The 16,959-nt window shown below is 38.6% G+C and overlaps 1 protein-coding gene across 1 annotated transcript in view; it reads left to right on the top strand.

Annotated features, from left to right (window-relative positions):
* SLC2A13 (solute carrier family 2 member 13) overlaps window positions 1-16,959 on the top strand; it is a 349,721-nt gene that overhangs the window by 153,821 nt on the left and 178,941 nt on the right. The window contains exon 4 of the mRNA XM_003793533.2: window positions 10,152-10,260. Coding sequence (XP_003793581.1) covers window positions 10,152-10,260 — 109 coding nt within the window. The remainder of the gene's footprint in view (window positions 1-10,151; window positions 10,261-16,959) is intronic.

The raw sequence follows: 16,959 nt of genomic DNA, 5'->3' as shown, positions 1-16,959 counted from the left end.
CTAATCTGATACAGATGCGGGAATATTTGATTTCTTGGAAGTCTACATATGATCTAAAACAGAAGCAGGGGAATGAAATAATTCTGGCTTATCTGTGGTTATGTGAATAGTTTGGCGGTTTATATCATTTGACTTGATAGGACTATTATTCATTATGGGAGCCTGGGGCATAAGTCCTACTGGTTTAGAGTATTCTGTATAGGAATGTTATATTAACTGCAAAAAAAGGTAACCTAATCCTTTGTTACCCTCATATTAATCTGAGGTTTTAAAAAAAAAAAAAGAAGGAGGCTCAGCGCCTGTGGCTCAAGTGGCTAAGGCGCCAGCCATGTACACCCAAGGTGGCGGGTTTGAATCCAGCCCAGGCCCACCAAACAACAATGACAGTTGCAACCAAAAAATAGCTGGGCGTTGTGGCGGGCGCCTGTGGTGCCAGCTACTTGGGAGGCTGAGGCAGGAGACTCGCTTGAGTCCAGGAGTTGGAGGTTGCTGTGAGCTGAGATGCCATGGCACTCTACCCAGGGGGACAGCTTGAGGCTCCTGTCTCAAAAAAAAAAAAGAAAGAAAATCCTAAAACCCAAACACACTAGAAAAACAGATAAACTAGAAGATGTTTGTTGCAACACAAAGAACTCATTTTCTGAAAGGATTTGCCTCGGCGCTTTGCCAAACAGAAATCAATCACTCTCAGCCAAATGAATGATGTGTCTGACAGAGGTTGGTAGGGAACAACAATGAGTGAGAGACTGAAGTTACAGCATGAACTACTGCTTATTGAATAGCATGTCAAGAAAATAAAGCATGTCTAAAACTGGGGGGGAAAGGAATGTTCTATTAAGTCTAACATAAAAGAAATTAAAAGAATCCATTGATTCTGTATGTTAATGAAGCTGAATTATTTTGTGGAATCTTTAAAAGTGAAGGCTCTTTGTTTATGCGTTTACAGAGAGGGAAAACCTAACTAATTTATTGAAGAGTTTTAGTGGAAAACTTTCAAATTGTATTCAGCTATGGAAGATTCTAGAGAGCTGAAAGATGCAATCACATATAGCTGAAGCATCAGTATTTGAGTTATGGTAGGATATACCTCATGTGCGTTGCCAACTTTAATTATCAAAACACACCTATGAAATAGAGGTCATCAACTTACAAAACCCGGAGCTCAGAGAGGGTAAGGAACCCATCCAGCTTAACACAGCTGCTAAGGAGCAGAGACGGATTTAACCCTGAGGGTCTGTGATTTGAAGAAACCGGACTGTTGTACACTGCTTGTGGTTGTATAGCTCTAACAAATGCAAGTCAGATATATTTTTATTTCCTGGCATAAGTATCTACTGAAAAATTGAATAAGTAAAGAAGTTTATTATATCACAAGAATGATCATTTGTTGTGAAAATACCATTAGGTATTGTCAGAATACCATTAGGTTAAAGTATCTGTCCCTTCATTTAAAAGTTGCTTTGTCTGCAGATAATGTAAAGAATATCCTTGCTGAAGAAAATTACTTATTTAAGAAATGATGCCTTATTTTTCTCAAGAATTAGAGCAGCAATTCATAATATCCTTTCTAGGCACCATACCTCAGCAGCATAGCACTCTTCCACGGCAGTTAGGAAGTTTGAAGTGGCTTCCTCCCAGGATTGCTGGGTGATGCATTTGACGTGTGCTTCACTTATGTTCCTACCTTTGATGAAGGAAATATTTTAAGGTTTAGAAAGTATACTTGATAATAACAACAAAAAAAGTTTTCAAAACAGTATTTTAGTAATATTAAGCCCCGTGATCATCTCCTGTTAATCAGTAGGGGAAAAGTCCTCACTTTAGCAACCTGGCGTAATAATGACTAGATTAACACAGCCATTGCATACAGTCCCCTAAGGTACCTGGATCAGCTCACAAGCACGCATCCATAGACAACTGGCCCATCACAACGTCTTGGCAAATTGATTGCCTTGGAGGATTTCAGAAAGTATTGGCATAAATGCCAGCCTGTGAAGGAATGATTGACCCCCAGGGGGCTGGATTTATCAATAGCAGCAGTCTATTCTTCCAAACAGAACATGTGCCAAGCACCAGCTTGTAATCACAAACATCCTCTGCTGCGTATTGTGGAGGGAAACAGCATGGGTGTGCTCAGGATCTTGGCGGGAGTTGATCATTAATCACAACGTTGTTTGGCAACTGGGAGGGCACTCAGGGTGCTTCATCCACGAGTTCTCGTGTTTGCCCCGGTGGGTCTCTTCTCCCCTGCCCCGCTTTCCTTCTTTTCTTCCTTATATTTATTAAAGCAGATATGTACTAAATGTCTTCTATTTTCGTGATCTTGGACAAAGAAAAGCACAATGGGAAGCAAAATAATAGAAGCTGAAGCATGCAGCTGACATCATTCAGCGTGGAGTCATGATCCGATATGGAGGGCAGGTCAGGTACCGGGTCCACAGAACCAGTGAGCCAGGAGTGAGCACAGGATGGAGCCAGTCATCCAGAATTGGAAGAACAGGATCCCAAGCAGAAGGAGCTTTCTAAGAGAATTATTTAAATATCAACCTTCTTTGCGTAAAACATACGACCTAAAGTTATTGAAGTAGTGTGTATCGGAGGGGAAGTTGAGTGAACTGCATCTTGAAAGTTCTAATTTGTCTGTCATCCAGGGTTTTGAGCCTGTAAGTGAAGTGATTAGTGGCGTGCTTTAGTAGAGAGGATGGCAGCCATGTGGAGGAGTTGGGTTGTTAAACTCAGTGGAGACTGGAGAGGTAGAGACCGTGGACAGGCTTGTTATTGAAAATGTGGCATGTGCCCAGAACTTCTTCATCTCTAATCTTCATAACAGATACTGCTACTCCTACTATGAAATCTATTTTACTGAAGAGAAAATGGAGGCTTAGAGAGATTGACTCTTAAAATGGCTAAGCTGTGGGACTGGCATCTCAACACTGTCTGTGTGAACACTTTGTATGGCCATACACAGGCTCACTGAGGAGACGGGGGAGACCCCAGGCCAGGCAGTGGGGAGGTGCGGAGGTAGAGAGGGGACAGGTGCAAGATAAGAGAAATCTTTCTGATGTTTCATAGAAGTGAGGCATACATATATTAATTATTACTGAAACTCAACCATGTATCAAATGCGGGAAGCGGGAATAGACAGTGAGGAAATTAGGAAACCCAAGGTCAAGTACAAGTTTGGGGTGAGAAATGTGGATTGATCTGACAGCCCTTTGTGGGGCCTTCCTTCTGCCTCCATCTCAGAATGCCATTCATTCCCTCTGTTGCAGCGTTTAAGCCTCTGTGGTGTAGCTTGTTTTCCTTCTGTCGTAACTTCTTCCCCATCCTAACATCATGAGCACCTTGTGGGCAGGGCCTCCTCATGGCTCTGTACCTAGCACAGAGTAGGTCCCAGGTAGGTGCTTCAGTTACGACAAGGGAGTAAGAGGTTTCCAGGCATAGAGATGGGAGACCAGGCAATGGAAGTTTAAGGAGGAGGAACGTTTAAGATGGATATTGTGGAACCAGGACTGAGAGCCAATTAGAGATGAGTGAAGGGCTCCCCAGACAACAGGGAGGCTCTGACGACTCACAGACACACGGAATTTGTCAGGAAACCTGAGAGACTCATTTTTGCTCATTGTTCTCCACCAACATTCAACCCCCTGGGTGTGAGAATTGAGAAAGGGGCGGAGTGGAAGGAAGGGTTTGGAATTGCTGAATCTGGAATTGACGCTGGGTGTCATGGCAGGTGGGGCCGTGAAAAGGATGAAGAAAAAGTAGTTGATGGATGGAAGTAAGGCTGAGCAGAGTGCGTTTATTCCCGCAGTTTGAACATGTGCCAGTTTGGAGATCTGTTATTCATAATCACTGTTTATCAATTGTTGATTTTTTTAATGCTAAGAAACATCAGTTGACATAAGTACACCTATAAAATTTCTTGACATTTATGGCCTGAGCAAAATGTTGGCTTAAGTTCTTTCTAGTTCTTCATGCTTATTAGTTTATGACCTTGGGAGAGTTATCTAATCCCTCTGTGCTTAGCTTCCTCATTTCTGAGACGGGGCTGTAACACCTGCTCTTGCTTCCTTGATAGGACTCTTATGGTGATAAATGGTTCACACGGCATGAAGAGCTATTGAAATGTTAGAGAATCTATTGGGAAGTGAGCAAATGCTTCATACTCGGGGTGATTGTGTGAGAGCAGCCTCCTGCGGCCGTCTTCAGGAGAGGACAGAGGTGTTGGGGGGCCTTGCTGTGCCTGATTGTAGCCCAGTCATGGAGCCCTAACTGGAAGAGTGTGGAGAGCGATATTTGAAGCTGAGCAGTGATTATCTTGCTCCCAGGAAGGCCCCTGCTTTCTCCGCAGAGGCATCTTTACTTTGTCAGCAGCGGGGAAACCTCCTACAGTTTGCATTTTGTAATTCATTAGTCACAAAGTGTTCTACTTTTTCTCTCTCAACTTTTCTTAATATGTGGTAGAGCCCATAAGCAAATAAGAGGAAAAGAAAGGGAAGAATAAGAGCAAGGGAAATCTGGAAGAAATCTTCAGGGTCCTGCATCCTTGGTCGTTCTCATTGCAGGCTTTGTGGGTCCAGTTTGATCAGATGTTGGTGCTTCTAATTAGTAACCTCTTCGCAGGCTGATTTAAGTGAAAATCCTGGTCTTTGAATATCTGAACTTTCTCCTTGCCATCCCTTTCACCATGTCAGCCCTCGTGACTTCTTGGGTCTCTTTACTGGGAAAAGCTTCTTGTTGTTGTTGTTGTTTGGCAGCTCTATTGAGGCACAATTTATATACAGTGAGAGGCACGTAGTTAAGCCATATAATGTGATAAATTTTGACCTATGTGAGCCATTGCCACAATCACGAGAGTGAACGTGTTCCTGCTTCCCCAAACTTTCCTTGGTGCCCCTTCAGGATTCCTCCATGCACAACCACCGACCTGCTTTCCGTCAAGACATTGAGATTTGAGAGTTCTAGGGGGTGTCACTTTGAATGAAGTCAGTACTTTTCTTTAATTTCAGATTATTATGAAGGTCCAATGATTAGGTTACATTGTGTTTGTTAGACAGAGTCCAAGTTGTAGTTGATCCCTTCACCCAGGAGGTGTGCCAGATACCCTTCCTTCTGTTGTGCGGTTAAGTGAGGGCGCATCAATCCCCCTCCTTCCTTCTTCATCCTCCTTTCCCCCCCACTTGAACTTAGTTGTGTTTTTCTCTTGTGTGGGTGTGTAATTCATGGGTTTCACATTAGTATTGAGTAAAATTGGATACTTGCTTTTCCGTTCTTGTGATGACTTTACCACTGAGGAAAGTTCTACCATGGAGGAAGTTCTTCAACTCCATGCAGGTTAATACAAAAGATGTAAAGTCTCTATTTTTATATACATATGCCACAAATTCAATGCTTTTAATAGCTTGTAGGGCTACTTAGGCTGCCTATTTTTTCTTGAGTGAGTTGGGAAGAGTCCATCTAACAGGGAATTTGTCTACTGCATTTAAAATGTTGAGTTTAATGACATAGAGTTGTTCGTGACTCTCTGTTATTCTTCTAATGACTGTGGGGAGCTCATCGCTCTCATTCCTGATATTGGTCACTTGCATTTTTTCTCACTTTTTTCTGGTCAGTCTGTGTATGAGTTTCCTGTGGCTGCTGTTACAAATTACCACAAACTAGGCAACTTAATAGAAACCCTCTCACAGTTCCTCCGCCATCTCGAGGGAACAATGTGTGTCTTGCTTTTTCCAGCTCTCAGTGTGGTAGCAAGTGGTCCTTGTCCTGCAGCTACATCAGTCCAATCTCCGCACTCACCTTCTTTCCTTTTTTCTTGACTCTCCTCTGCCTCCCTCTGATAGGGGTACATGTGACTGCATTTAGGGCTAACCCGGGTTACTCTTCCCACCTGAAAATGTTGAACTTAATTACATCTACATGATCCATTTTTGTCATCTACAGTAACACAGGTTCCAAGCATTAGGGGCCATTATTCAGCCTACCACAGTTTGACTTAACGCTTATCAATCTTATTGATCTTTTTGGTTTATTGGTTGTTTTTCTCAACTGTCTTCCTCTTTTTTATTTCGTTGATTTCCATTCTGATCTTATTATTATTTTTAGCCATGCTTCTCCTTTGGTTTTCATTTTTCTGTCTTTTGGATTTCTTAAGGTTGAAGCTCAGGTTATTGCTATAAATTTACTACTTCTACTTCAGCTTCATTCTGCAAGTTTTTATACATTATCTTTTTGATATTTTTTCAGTTTCATTTTTAATTTCCATTTTTTCTTTGATCTATATAAATTCAATCTCCAGTTTCAGAGGTTTCCCCAGTTATCTTCCAGTTACTAATTTACATACTAATTTCCTTGCGATCAGAGAACATTCATTGCATGACTTGAAAACTTTTAAATTAATTGAGAATGCTTTTAGAGCTCAGAGTGTAAGTATAGGTATACTCTTTAAGAATGTGCGTCCTGCTCTTATTTAGTGGGGTATTGTTTAAACGTCAGTTATTTAGGTCAAGTTTGTTAATAGTATTGTTGATTTTTAGCCTACTTGTTCTATCAGGTATTGAGAAAGGAGGGTGATCAAGTACTGGAGTGTAACTGAGTTTTTCTATTTCCTTTGGATTTATATCAGTTTGTGTTTCATATTTCATAGCTCTTAGTAGTAAGTGCATAAACATTTAGGATTGTTCTGTTCTCTTGATGAATTGATTCCTTTAACATCACAGGTTGTATTTTCCTGCCTCTGTGTATGCCTGGTTATTGTCTGTTGGGTGCCAGATATTATGTATCTTGTATTATCCTTGAGATTTGTTCTGGGATGCCGTTCAGTGGCTTGGAAGCAGTTGGGTGTTACTTTAAGCTGTTTTCCATGTTACGGAAGAATGTTTAACCTAGGACTGAATTTACACCGTTGCTAAGGTAGATACCTTCTGAGTACTCTTCCTTACACTCTAGGTTTTCATTCTGGTTGGTAGGAGCAGACATTGTTTCCAGCCGGGCAGAAGCTTCTGGGATTGATTTCACTAATCCTTTCCTCTGACTCTTTTCCCCACCTTGGGTTGTTTCCTTACAGACATCCACTGGTCAGTACTGGGGGACTCTGAAAATCTCTAGTTTTCTTTCTCTCTGCCTCTGACTTCCTTTCCTCCCTGGCCCTCTGCCCTGTAAATTCTATACCTCTGGGCATCCTTGTATTCTGAGCTGCTGTTTTCCAACTCAAGGAGACCACCAAAGTTGGCCTACTTTCCCCTCCCTCGGCTGCAGCTTGGAAACTTTTCTGAGGCATTTAGCAGGAATAATTAATTGTAGCGTTCACTTCATTGGTTCCTTGAATCTCAGGGATTGGTCTCTTCATTGCCTCTTAGCTGCTATCATGATAACTATTACTTTGTGCATTTTTTTTTTTTTGGTTGTTTCATGTGGGGAGGTACAAGCTGATAATTATGACTCCATCTTAGCTGGAAGTGGAAGTCAAGAGCTGGGATTTTATACAAACTGGGATCTTGTGCATTTTTAATCAGATTCAGAGCCTTCTTTAGGCTGCGCTCCCAGCTGGTCTGTCCACAGGAATGGCTGCTCTTGTGGGAGTGTCTTTTTTATCCTGCTATCAGAGCCCTGCCAAACTAGACAACTCTGTGCAAGTTACATGGCAACTTGATAGTGTGGGGCATTCAGAATGAAGAAAAAGATCAACCCGTTTTAAGTGCTCAAATCTATTTCTTAATTACATGTTACATTAGAGATCCTTTTATTTCTAATCTACGTTAATTGGTTAGAGGTTAGTTTTTATTATGTGGAAAATTCTGTGTTTCAAAGACAGAAACATTTAAAAGAACATTAAGGGTGAAATGTTAGTGTAAACAAATGTTTTTAATTACAAGAGCAAAAGAAATGTAGTAAGTAGAGCATGACATTTAAAATTTTCACTTATGGACATTCAGCCATTAATATAATTAATTTTTTTCTTTAGCCTCATAGCTTCTGTGATATAAAGATTAATGATAATTTTTATTTGTTAAGTCACTTTTACTGCCTAATCAAGCTAGGTTTATGATTTTAATGAAAGGAAATTCTTTAATTTTGTTTATGCACAATCAGATGTGCAGCTACTGCGACCAAAATTTATCTGTTAAGAAAAAGTCCAGTCTAACAGAGGAACTACCATTGCTTGTTTTTAACAGGAAGTCCAAAGCAAGAGAAAATACAAAATTCAGATTTTAAAAGAAGCTAAGACATAAGTATGTGATATTTATGTGATAGCTTATCTCTTGATATTAAGGCAGGTCAGACTTTGGTCCTCATTTCTCATGATTTTCTCTTAGTTTTTATGTCTTGCAAAATTATTACCTAATCTGTCCATCAACTCATGAAACAGTTTACAAGTAAAAGCAGATACAGTTATCCAAAGATTATAATAGGTTTTCTTGTTGTTGTTCAGCAGGAAAAGCCAATTTCTCATCAATGGGGGTTATTAAAAGCTGAAAAGGGTTTTTGTCTGTTTTGTTGTTTATTTAAATTTTTTTCCGTGGTGTGTAAGGTAAATGACAATATTTTTATTTGAAAGTTTGATACATGGAAAAAGGTAGTACATTGCTTATTTTGTGGCTCGTTTATAAATACCTGTGTTTTCACATGAGCCTGGCTATCTTTTAGGCAGCTGATCCAGATATATTTTGCTACCATAGAGCGCTCAGAATCTACCTGTTTCCCCAGCCTTTTTGATGTATTAGGCTTTAACACTGCTTTGCTTGAGTCTGAGGCAATTTGACATTTATAATACCCTCTGCCTACTTGCTAAATGGGTTGTCACTGCATTTAGCTTGGAATGGCCATCAACACTTCACCAAATTAATCTGTGTCCTGTCTTGCCATTTAGAGACAGAGTCGTTTGTAGTAAATCAAGTTTTGTAATAGTAATCTCACATACGCAGAGATCGAATATTCTTGCCCCTACGATATTCAGTTGTAATTAATGCCCTGGCTTGACGTTAACTTTTACTGCTGAGACAACAGCATATTCTATTCCATTTCTACAAACTGGAATATTGGATTTCTAGAAGATTTCCAGATATAGTGAGACTTCCTTGGCTTTTAATGTACTTGACTTGGTTTTCAGTTCCCTAAAGAAATGTGACCTCCAGGAAAAATGCCTCTAATCAAGCAATTAGCATTCCCTTGATCTCAGATCATTTCTTCTAACTGCAGAAATACCATAGGTCCTGGGAGTCAACTCTAGCCCCAGATGGACATACAGGATGCCTCTTAGGGCGAAGGTGACACTTAATTGGAACACTTAATGAAGACAGAAAGGGCACATTAATAATTATGCCCAGACAACAGGCCAACAGGCGTTGATAAAGTTAGTCGTTGATAAGGCCTCGGTGGATTATTTAGATTGACAGCTTTCTAGAATTGATCTACAATTCTGATAAAGAGGAAGAGATCTGGGCTGTTTTTTGAAAGGCCATTTATATTTTAAAATGACCACTGAATGCCTCTTAAGGAATTATTCAAAATTTAAAAGTGTATGTATGGGTGTTTTATATATATACCCACTCTCATTTACGATAGACGTTTATTTTACTTTTATTACCTTTTTGATAACTTTTGTTAATAATATCTATAGTAGCTCTGAGCCAGTCTGAGACTGTGCCCAAATTCTTTAACTTCAGTTAAAAGAGATTGGAGTGAATTTTGTTTCTTGTTTAATTGTTTTTGATAAATGCTATTTTTTTTTTTTTTTTGGTTGATGAAAGCAATTTTGCCAGTAACTTTGTAGTCCTACATGGATGAATTTTAGATAATATTTAATTGCCAAGAAAATCAAAGAACAAAGAGGGTGATTAATGAATATAGCTTATAGGAATTTAAGGAAGAATAATTTGATGGTTTTGGTTATAAAGGTCTCCCCAGAACCTATAAATTGTTTTAACTTGAATTTTCTCTCACTGCTTTACAGTTTAAAAAGTTATACAAAGTCTGTTTTAAAAATCATACATTGTACCCAGATTTCTGTAAAAGTATATTTGTTCTATTTTAAAATGCCCAGTCATGTTGATTTCATGGATACTTGGGGAAATTTATCCTAATGGGAATAATTACTATGAGAGCTAAAAATAATAGATGTGTCCTTTTTTTTTCTTTCTTTTTTTAAAAAAAAGCCGGACCTGTGATCTGCAGAATGCTGAGTTATCCCCCAACTCGCCGAGCTTTAATTGTGGGTTGTGGCCTACAAATGTTCCAACAGCTCTCAGGCATTAACACCATCATGTATGTATTTCTTTCTGGATTTTTACTGAAAAGATTGTGAAAGGATTATTTTACCTGAAAAAAAAAATAATAAAGAATAGGACTCAGTGATTTATTATTATTAAATGTAGGGGATTCTCCTTGTGGGAGATCCTTCCTTTATGATTTCTTTAAATCCTATAATTTGTTTGATGATTAGAAAGAGGTGATTTATTTTATTTATTATCTATTGGCTTTATTTGCTTTCATATAATTGTTCTTTTATGCCACTCAGTACTTCCTAATAGTCTAAGCTAACGTGTCATTATCCTAAACCATTTCTTGATGTTAGTTAGAAAGTAATAAAAAAAAAAAAATGAAATCTCTTGGCATTGCCAGAGATTGTAAGCACACAGATAACTAGTCCATTTCCTTTTGGAGAAATCTGCGTGTGATAGGGACATTAGTAGAAGTATGCTTATTACAACCAGAGTACCATGGAGGGGAGATTGAGTGGGAGAGGAGAAATGGGAAAAACAGAAGAGTTCCACGTTCTCTAGTTTTTGGAGTAGTCCCCAAAGTTGTACGCCTGCTGGGTTGGAGTGGAACGAATAGGATGGGCTGTATTCAAAACCCATTTGGGGGGTTTATACCAGATACACAGCAAATAAATAAAGTAGACTTGGGCCCTGGCCTTTATATAGGGATGTGTATAGGCTGGTGGAAGAAACCCACATTAAATAAACACATACTTAAATATAGGATTTCAGATTCTGATAAGGGATATACAGGACGGTTCCATTTCTCCAGAGTAGGCTTTTAAGATTCTAGAGAATAGAATACCATTTATAAAAGGTCATGAGTTTTCCCAGGTCACAGGTTGTTGGATAAAAAGCTGTTGGATCTGATCTTGGAAGTTCTTCCACCCAAACCTATTGGTTAAAATTAGTCATTAAAAAAATGCAAGTTACATAAAATTAAATTCCCTGGTAAACCATTTGTACTTGAGGCTGTGGATATTTTCCTTTCAAGGTACTTGGGATATAGAAATTGTTTAGCGGTAGAAGAAGAAGAGTAAGTTGGTTAAAAAGACCCAAAGACTATTAGATTAAGTGAGGATTTGTTAAGAAACTCCACTTTCAATACAACCATGTTCTTTGTGGATTTGGTTTTAATCATAACCCCCACTAGACTTCCCAGACCACATTTGTAATATTTTGCCCTCCACTCTTTTCCTCTAATGTTTACTTTTATTTTTCCTCACCTTTATCAATTCTGTTAAGGTCCATCTGTTTGCTGGTATGGTACCAAGCATGCTTTGTCCGTGTTTTTTCTGGATGTAGCACCTCATGACCCTGTCTGAGATGTGTCTACCCTTCTCCATGTGGTGATGGCCTAGAATTCACCAAGCCTAGGACCACGCTTTCAGATGACACCATGCAGTAATCACCCTGGGAGAATATTCTAGTTGGTCAACCTAATATGTGTTCTATTTCTGAAAACATTTTTTTGTTTATTCTGCTTTTTTCTAAGTGTTTAAACCTGTCAAGTTTAAAAGCATAGAAAATGAAGGATTTTTGTGGTACTTTTTTGTGTTCCTTTAAAACAGGTATCACATTCTGAGCCAACTCTAATTGACTCGTGGTGGCTGAGACCAGTGTGTTCCGAGTTGAAGTGACTGTCGTAATCCTTTCTCAATATCTAGTATAAATGGTGCTGATTTAGGTTTTCGAATTTTAATAAAGCATTCATTTCTCCAAAGCCTTAGTCTTTTCATCGAGATTAAGTATTATAAAGGACCTCACCTTCCCTAAGATTTGTGATAGTCATCAATGTGCTTTGCTTATCACAAACCGTATGTGATAAAAGGAGTGTTGTTGTAGAGCTTTCGCTTGCGTTTGAGTATTAATCCTGACGGCTAAACTTAGACTGAGTCTGCATGATTCAAAACAGCTAGTCAGCTCCCCGAAGAAATAAAAACGATGTTCATATCTAGAGGTTAGAGGGTTAGACACTTAATATGGGTATGATACCTAGCTCTGCAACTATTCATTTATGGCACGTAATTTCAGACACTCACATTGTAAGCTCATAAAACCAGCATATATCAATGTCATCATGATAGACTATGCTACTGTTTACTATCAGGATAGGAAACATCCAGTCTGGGATGCTCATGTAAAGTGTTTCTCCCGCTCCCACTCCCACTCGCCTGTGTTTGTATATGTGTGTGTGTTTTTCCAGTGTTGTTTAAGATTCAGTAAATGCTATCAAAGATTTTGTTTTGAATTTCAATTGATCTTTTACCCAAAGCCTAATCATTTATTTTGTGTGGGTTTTAGTAGAAAATATCATTTTTTTCTCATTTCTAATTTTGTTTAGAATTCTGTTTTTATAGATATTTCCATCATAAATAACACATCTTTACACACATAAAACTTTACTCTTACTTTCCACCTTCTTCCCTTTTACGTGGCTCTTCTGTCTTCTAATCCAACCCTAATAACAAGTAGAAGTTGAAATAGGCTTTTACAGATTCCGTCTTTCACCCCAAGCTCTGTGTGAACTGAAATGGGAGGTATTTTGAATTTTATTTCTCCTCAAGAAAAGTTTATAGAAAGATCATATGGAAGAATATTAAAAGATAATTCATCCTAACTGTTACATTATATAATCTTAGCCATGTTTAGTTTTCTCTGTTCTCAAAGAATCCTTTATTTCTATTTCTTTGACCTATTTAATACCTTATTTCAGTCAAGGAAATATATTTTTTATTCAAATACTTAATTTTCCTTTCCTGTACTGTGTTGTGTGTCTATGTAGCTTGTATCTGGATGATACACGTAACTCGTGTTTTTTTTAATATCTTAACCCATACCTAATCATCCTATACCCTACTGAACAGAGGAATTGCAAGTTCTTAAAAATATTCCCTATTTAATGGTGGTACCCTTAGCTCAGTGAGTAGGGTGCCGGTCACATACACTGAAGCTGGCGAGTTTCAGCCCAGCCTGGGCCAGCTAAAACAACAATGACAACTGGAACCAAGCACTGTGGCAGGTCCCAGCTACTTGGGAGGCTAAGGCAAGAGAATCACTTAAGTCTAAGAGTTTGAGGTTGCTATGAGCTGTGATGCCATGGCACTCTACTGAGGGTAACATAGTGAGACTCTGTCTCAAAAAAAAAAAAAAAAAAAGAAAGAAAAACAAAATTCCATATTTAAGACATTGCATTTAACTTTTAAATAAGCTGGTTTTCTGTTGTAATATGACTGTGATCACTTAATAATCTTTACATGCAACTGAACTGGTCATTCTCCTGTATTCACAGGAGAGCAAGAATAAAGCAAATGGAGAGCTAGCTTTCCTAATATAAAGATGTTTATATTATTGCACTGTATCTCACAGACCATTAAGATATTTCCACATGTGTCAAAATAAAGAAGAGTGATAAATGAAGATGATGATGATTAATGTAACAAAACCTTGCAGTAAAATGATTTTTTGTTCTGCTGGGTAGATACCTAGTAATGGGATTGTGGGATCAAATGGAAAGTCAACTTTTAGTCCTTTGAGATTCTCCATACTTCTTTTCATAGACGCTGTATTAGTTTGCAGTCCCACCAGCAGTGTAGAAGTGTTCCCTTCTTTCCACATCTACACCAGCATCTGCACATTTGGGACTTTGCAATGTAGGATAATCTCACTGAGCTAGGTGGTATCTTAGAGTGGTTTTGATTTGTATTTCTTGATGACTAGGGACAATGAGCATTTTTTCATGTGTTGGCCATTCATCTGTCATCTTCAGAGAAGTTTCTGTTCAGGTCTCTTGTCCACTTACAAATAGGATTGTTTGCTCTTTTCTTGTCGATTAATTTGCATTCTCTGTAGATTCTAGTTATTAGGCCTTTGTCATGTTTGTAGCATGTCAAAATCTTCTTCCATTCTGAAGGCTGGCTTTTGCTTTGGTTGTGGTGCCCTTGGCTGTACAGAAGCATTTTAGCTTGATCAAAGCCCAGTTACTTATTTTTGGTGTTGCTGCAATTTTACCACAGGGACATTTGCACTAGCATGTTTACTGCAGCCCAATTCATAATTGCCAAGTCATGGAAGTAGCCTAAATAGCCATCAGCTAATGAATGGATTACCAAACTGTGGCATATGTATACCATGGAATGGTATTCAGCCATAAGAAATGATGGAGACTTTACATCTTTTGTGTTTACCTGGATGAAGTTGAAACACATTCTTCTCAGTGTACTCAAGACTGATACAAAAGCAATATATCAACAGCGACATGCCCACACAGAAGATAAAACACAAATATAGTCAAGCAGGGAGAGGGGAGAGGAGGGAGGGCAGTTGGTGAGGTCTCAATGTGCACAATGTGAGGGTGTTCAGCACAACCCCTGGGTGAAGGGCTCAACTACAACTTGAACTTTACCTTAGAATTGAAACCAGTGTAACCGAATCTTTGTACCTTCATATTAATTTGAACTGAAAAAAAATAAAAACAGACAAACAAAAAGAGAGTAAACAGGAAGGAAAAAACCATATTGAAACCCTTGGATACCCTACCTGGAATCTGATGGGAATTCAGAAAGTCTCTGTGGTAGTTCTCATGGAGTCTTTCTCCTGTAGTCACTAGACTGATCCAGACGAAAACCAAATCTAGAAAATCAACTTAACAGTTTGGGCAAACCCAATTAAATACTCAGATTCTTCAGTTTCAATCTCTTATTGATAGGCAAGAAATGGGCCCCTGAGATATCAGGTCTAGACATCCCGCAGACATGGACGAGACTAAGATTGTGAATGCTAAAACCCTCCTCAACCTCCTGAGGAGGTTTGGGTCCTCCAATCTCATTTCCACTGACTAAACGCCTGGCTGGACGTAGTGGCTGGACCTTGGGCATTGGCCTTCCAGGGAAATGTGACTTTCCTCAGGACCCACCTCTATCTAGTACACTTCATTGCTTCCGGCTCCATGAGGAGAGTCAAATGCCAGCATGGTCCAGATCACAAAGTACAAGACCTAATCCTGGAGGGGCTAAGACTTCATGCCTAACGAGTTGCACAGAACTTTATTAATTTGTATTAGCGGGAGTCTGTGGAGCATGTATTTAAGTAAATTCTAAGGTTGTTAGACCAAGAAGAATATAACTTAAGCCTTGAAAATAAAAAAAAAAAAAAAAAAAAAAACTCTGAAGAAAATTTATCTACTGAGTATAAATAGATGGACCCTTCCCATAATTATCATTGCCACTACCAAAATACATGTATTAGGGGTGAGGGGCTAGAATGTGTGTGGTAAGGAGGTGGGGACAAAGACAACACCAGGTTCTAAGTGTGTTTGACACCATCCTTCTTTTTTAAAAAAAATTCTAAGTTATATTTGGAAACGTATCATATTTTCACCTAGGAAAACTAGGTGGTTAAATGACTGACTTTTTAAGGTTACACAGAAAACCAGTAGTGAAAAGTAAAAGGAAAGCCAGAATTTTCAGCTATGCAGTTTGCCAGGTAAACAGAATTGTACCTACCTGGTACAGTGCACGTATTCAGGGTAAAGGGCCACACCTATAAATTAAGATGTACAGAAGCTAATTATGTAACTAAAATGTGTGTACCCCTGTAATATTTTGAAATTATATATAGATACACACTCAGTCCCGTATGTTTAAGCCACTCTCTGTTCAGAGTAATTCTCCCAGCTTCATCTCCTCTTCGATGCTTCCATTTTCTACTCAAAGTAAAGAAGTGGAATAGAAGGAGCATTGACAGAAAAGGAGAAAAGTAGGACAAAACTATTTTAAGCCCCTCTAATGGTCTGTTTGTTATTGTCATGACAATAATGCTTTTACTATTATACACGTGTCACACCATAATATATTTTCATAGATGGTATCTGTCTCCATCTAAACATCTTGTCAAGACGGCAAGGCAGTCCTTCTCTTTATGCTCCAGCTAAGGACACTAAGGCCTCACTAACTGAATTCACCACCACACAACTAGTGATTTTTATTTTATTTTATTTTTTATTTTGTAAACAAATTGGCAGTTTCTTTGTTTCTTCTTTAAATTATTTTTTATTAAATCGTAACTTTGTACATTGATGCATTTATGACAACTAGTAATTTTTAGAGCTATGAGTGGAGGCTGATTTTCTGACTGCAGATCCCATGGGCTCCCCTTTAGTTTTAGAACACCTGAGATGTCCAGAGATGGCTATTCATTGCATGTTTGGGGGTAAGATACAGTAAGAAATCGAAGGTGGTGAAATTCAGTATCCTCTAAGGATAAGAATCTAAAATGACTCTTTTTGCACGGTACTAAAATCACATGCATCTAAAGAATCATAGAACTCATCAAATTCTTAAATTTCCTGGTATCCATGTGAGGCCTTTGATTTATACCCTGATTGAGAGTTCCTGGACAAGCCAGGCTGATGGTTGGATGAGTCATTTATATTTGTTAATCATATTTAATTAATTTAATTTGGTAAGTGCAGCATTTCTGGATCTGTTCCATTCTTATATTCTTTCCCCAGTAAGCTCTCCTAGTAGAAAAAAAGATTACCATGCAATCAGGAAACATGGTGCAAGCAGGCATGGCCAGATGCCGGTAAATAGAGAGAAAAGCAAAGGGAACAGGAAATAAGAAAAGAATAAGCATTTGTAGGCTCTTGGGTTGTAACTCTGAATCAGGAGTGAGGTTTGGTCTGAGATGCAGTGGGCAGGAC

Source organism: Otolemur garnettii, unplaced genomic scaffold (assembly GCF_000181295.1).
Source record: "Otolemur garnettii isolate 467f Iridium unplaced genomic scaffold, OtoGar3 scaffold00070, whole genome shotgun sequence".
Classification (NCBI taxonomy): domain Eukaryota; kingdom Metazoa; phylum Chordata; class Mammalia; order Primates; family Galagidae; genus Otolemur; species Otolemur garnettii.
Note: the sequence above shows the minus strand (reverse complement) of the source record. Positions and strands in the feature narration are given on the sequence as shown.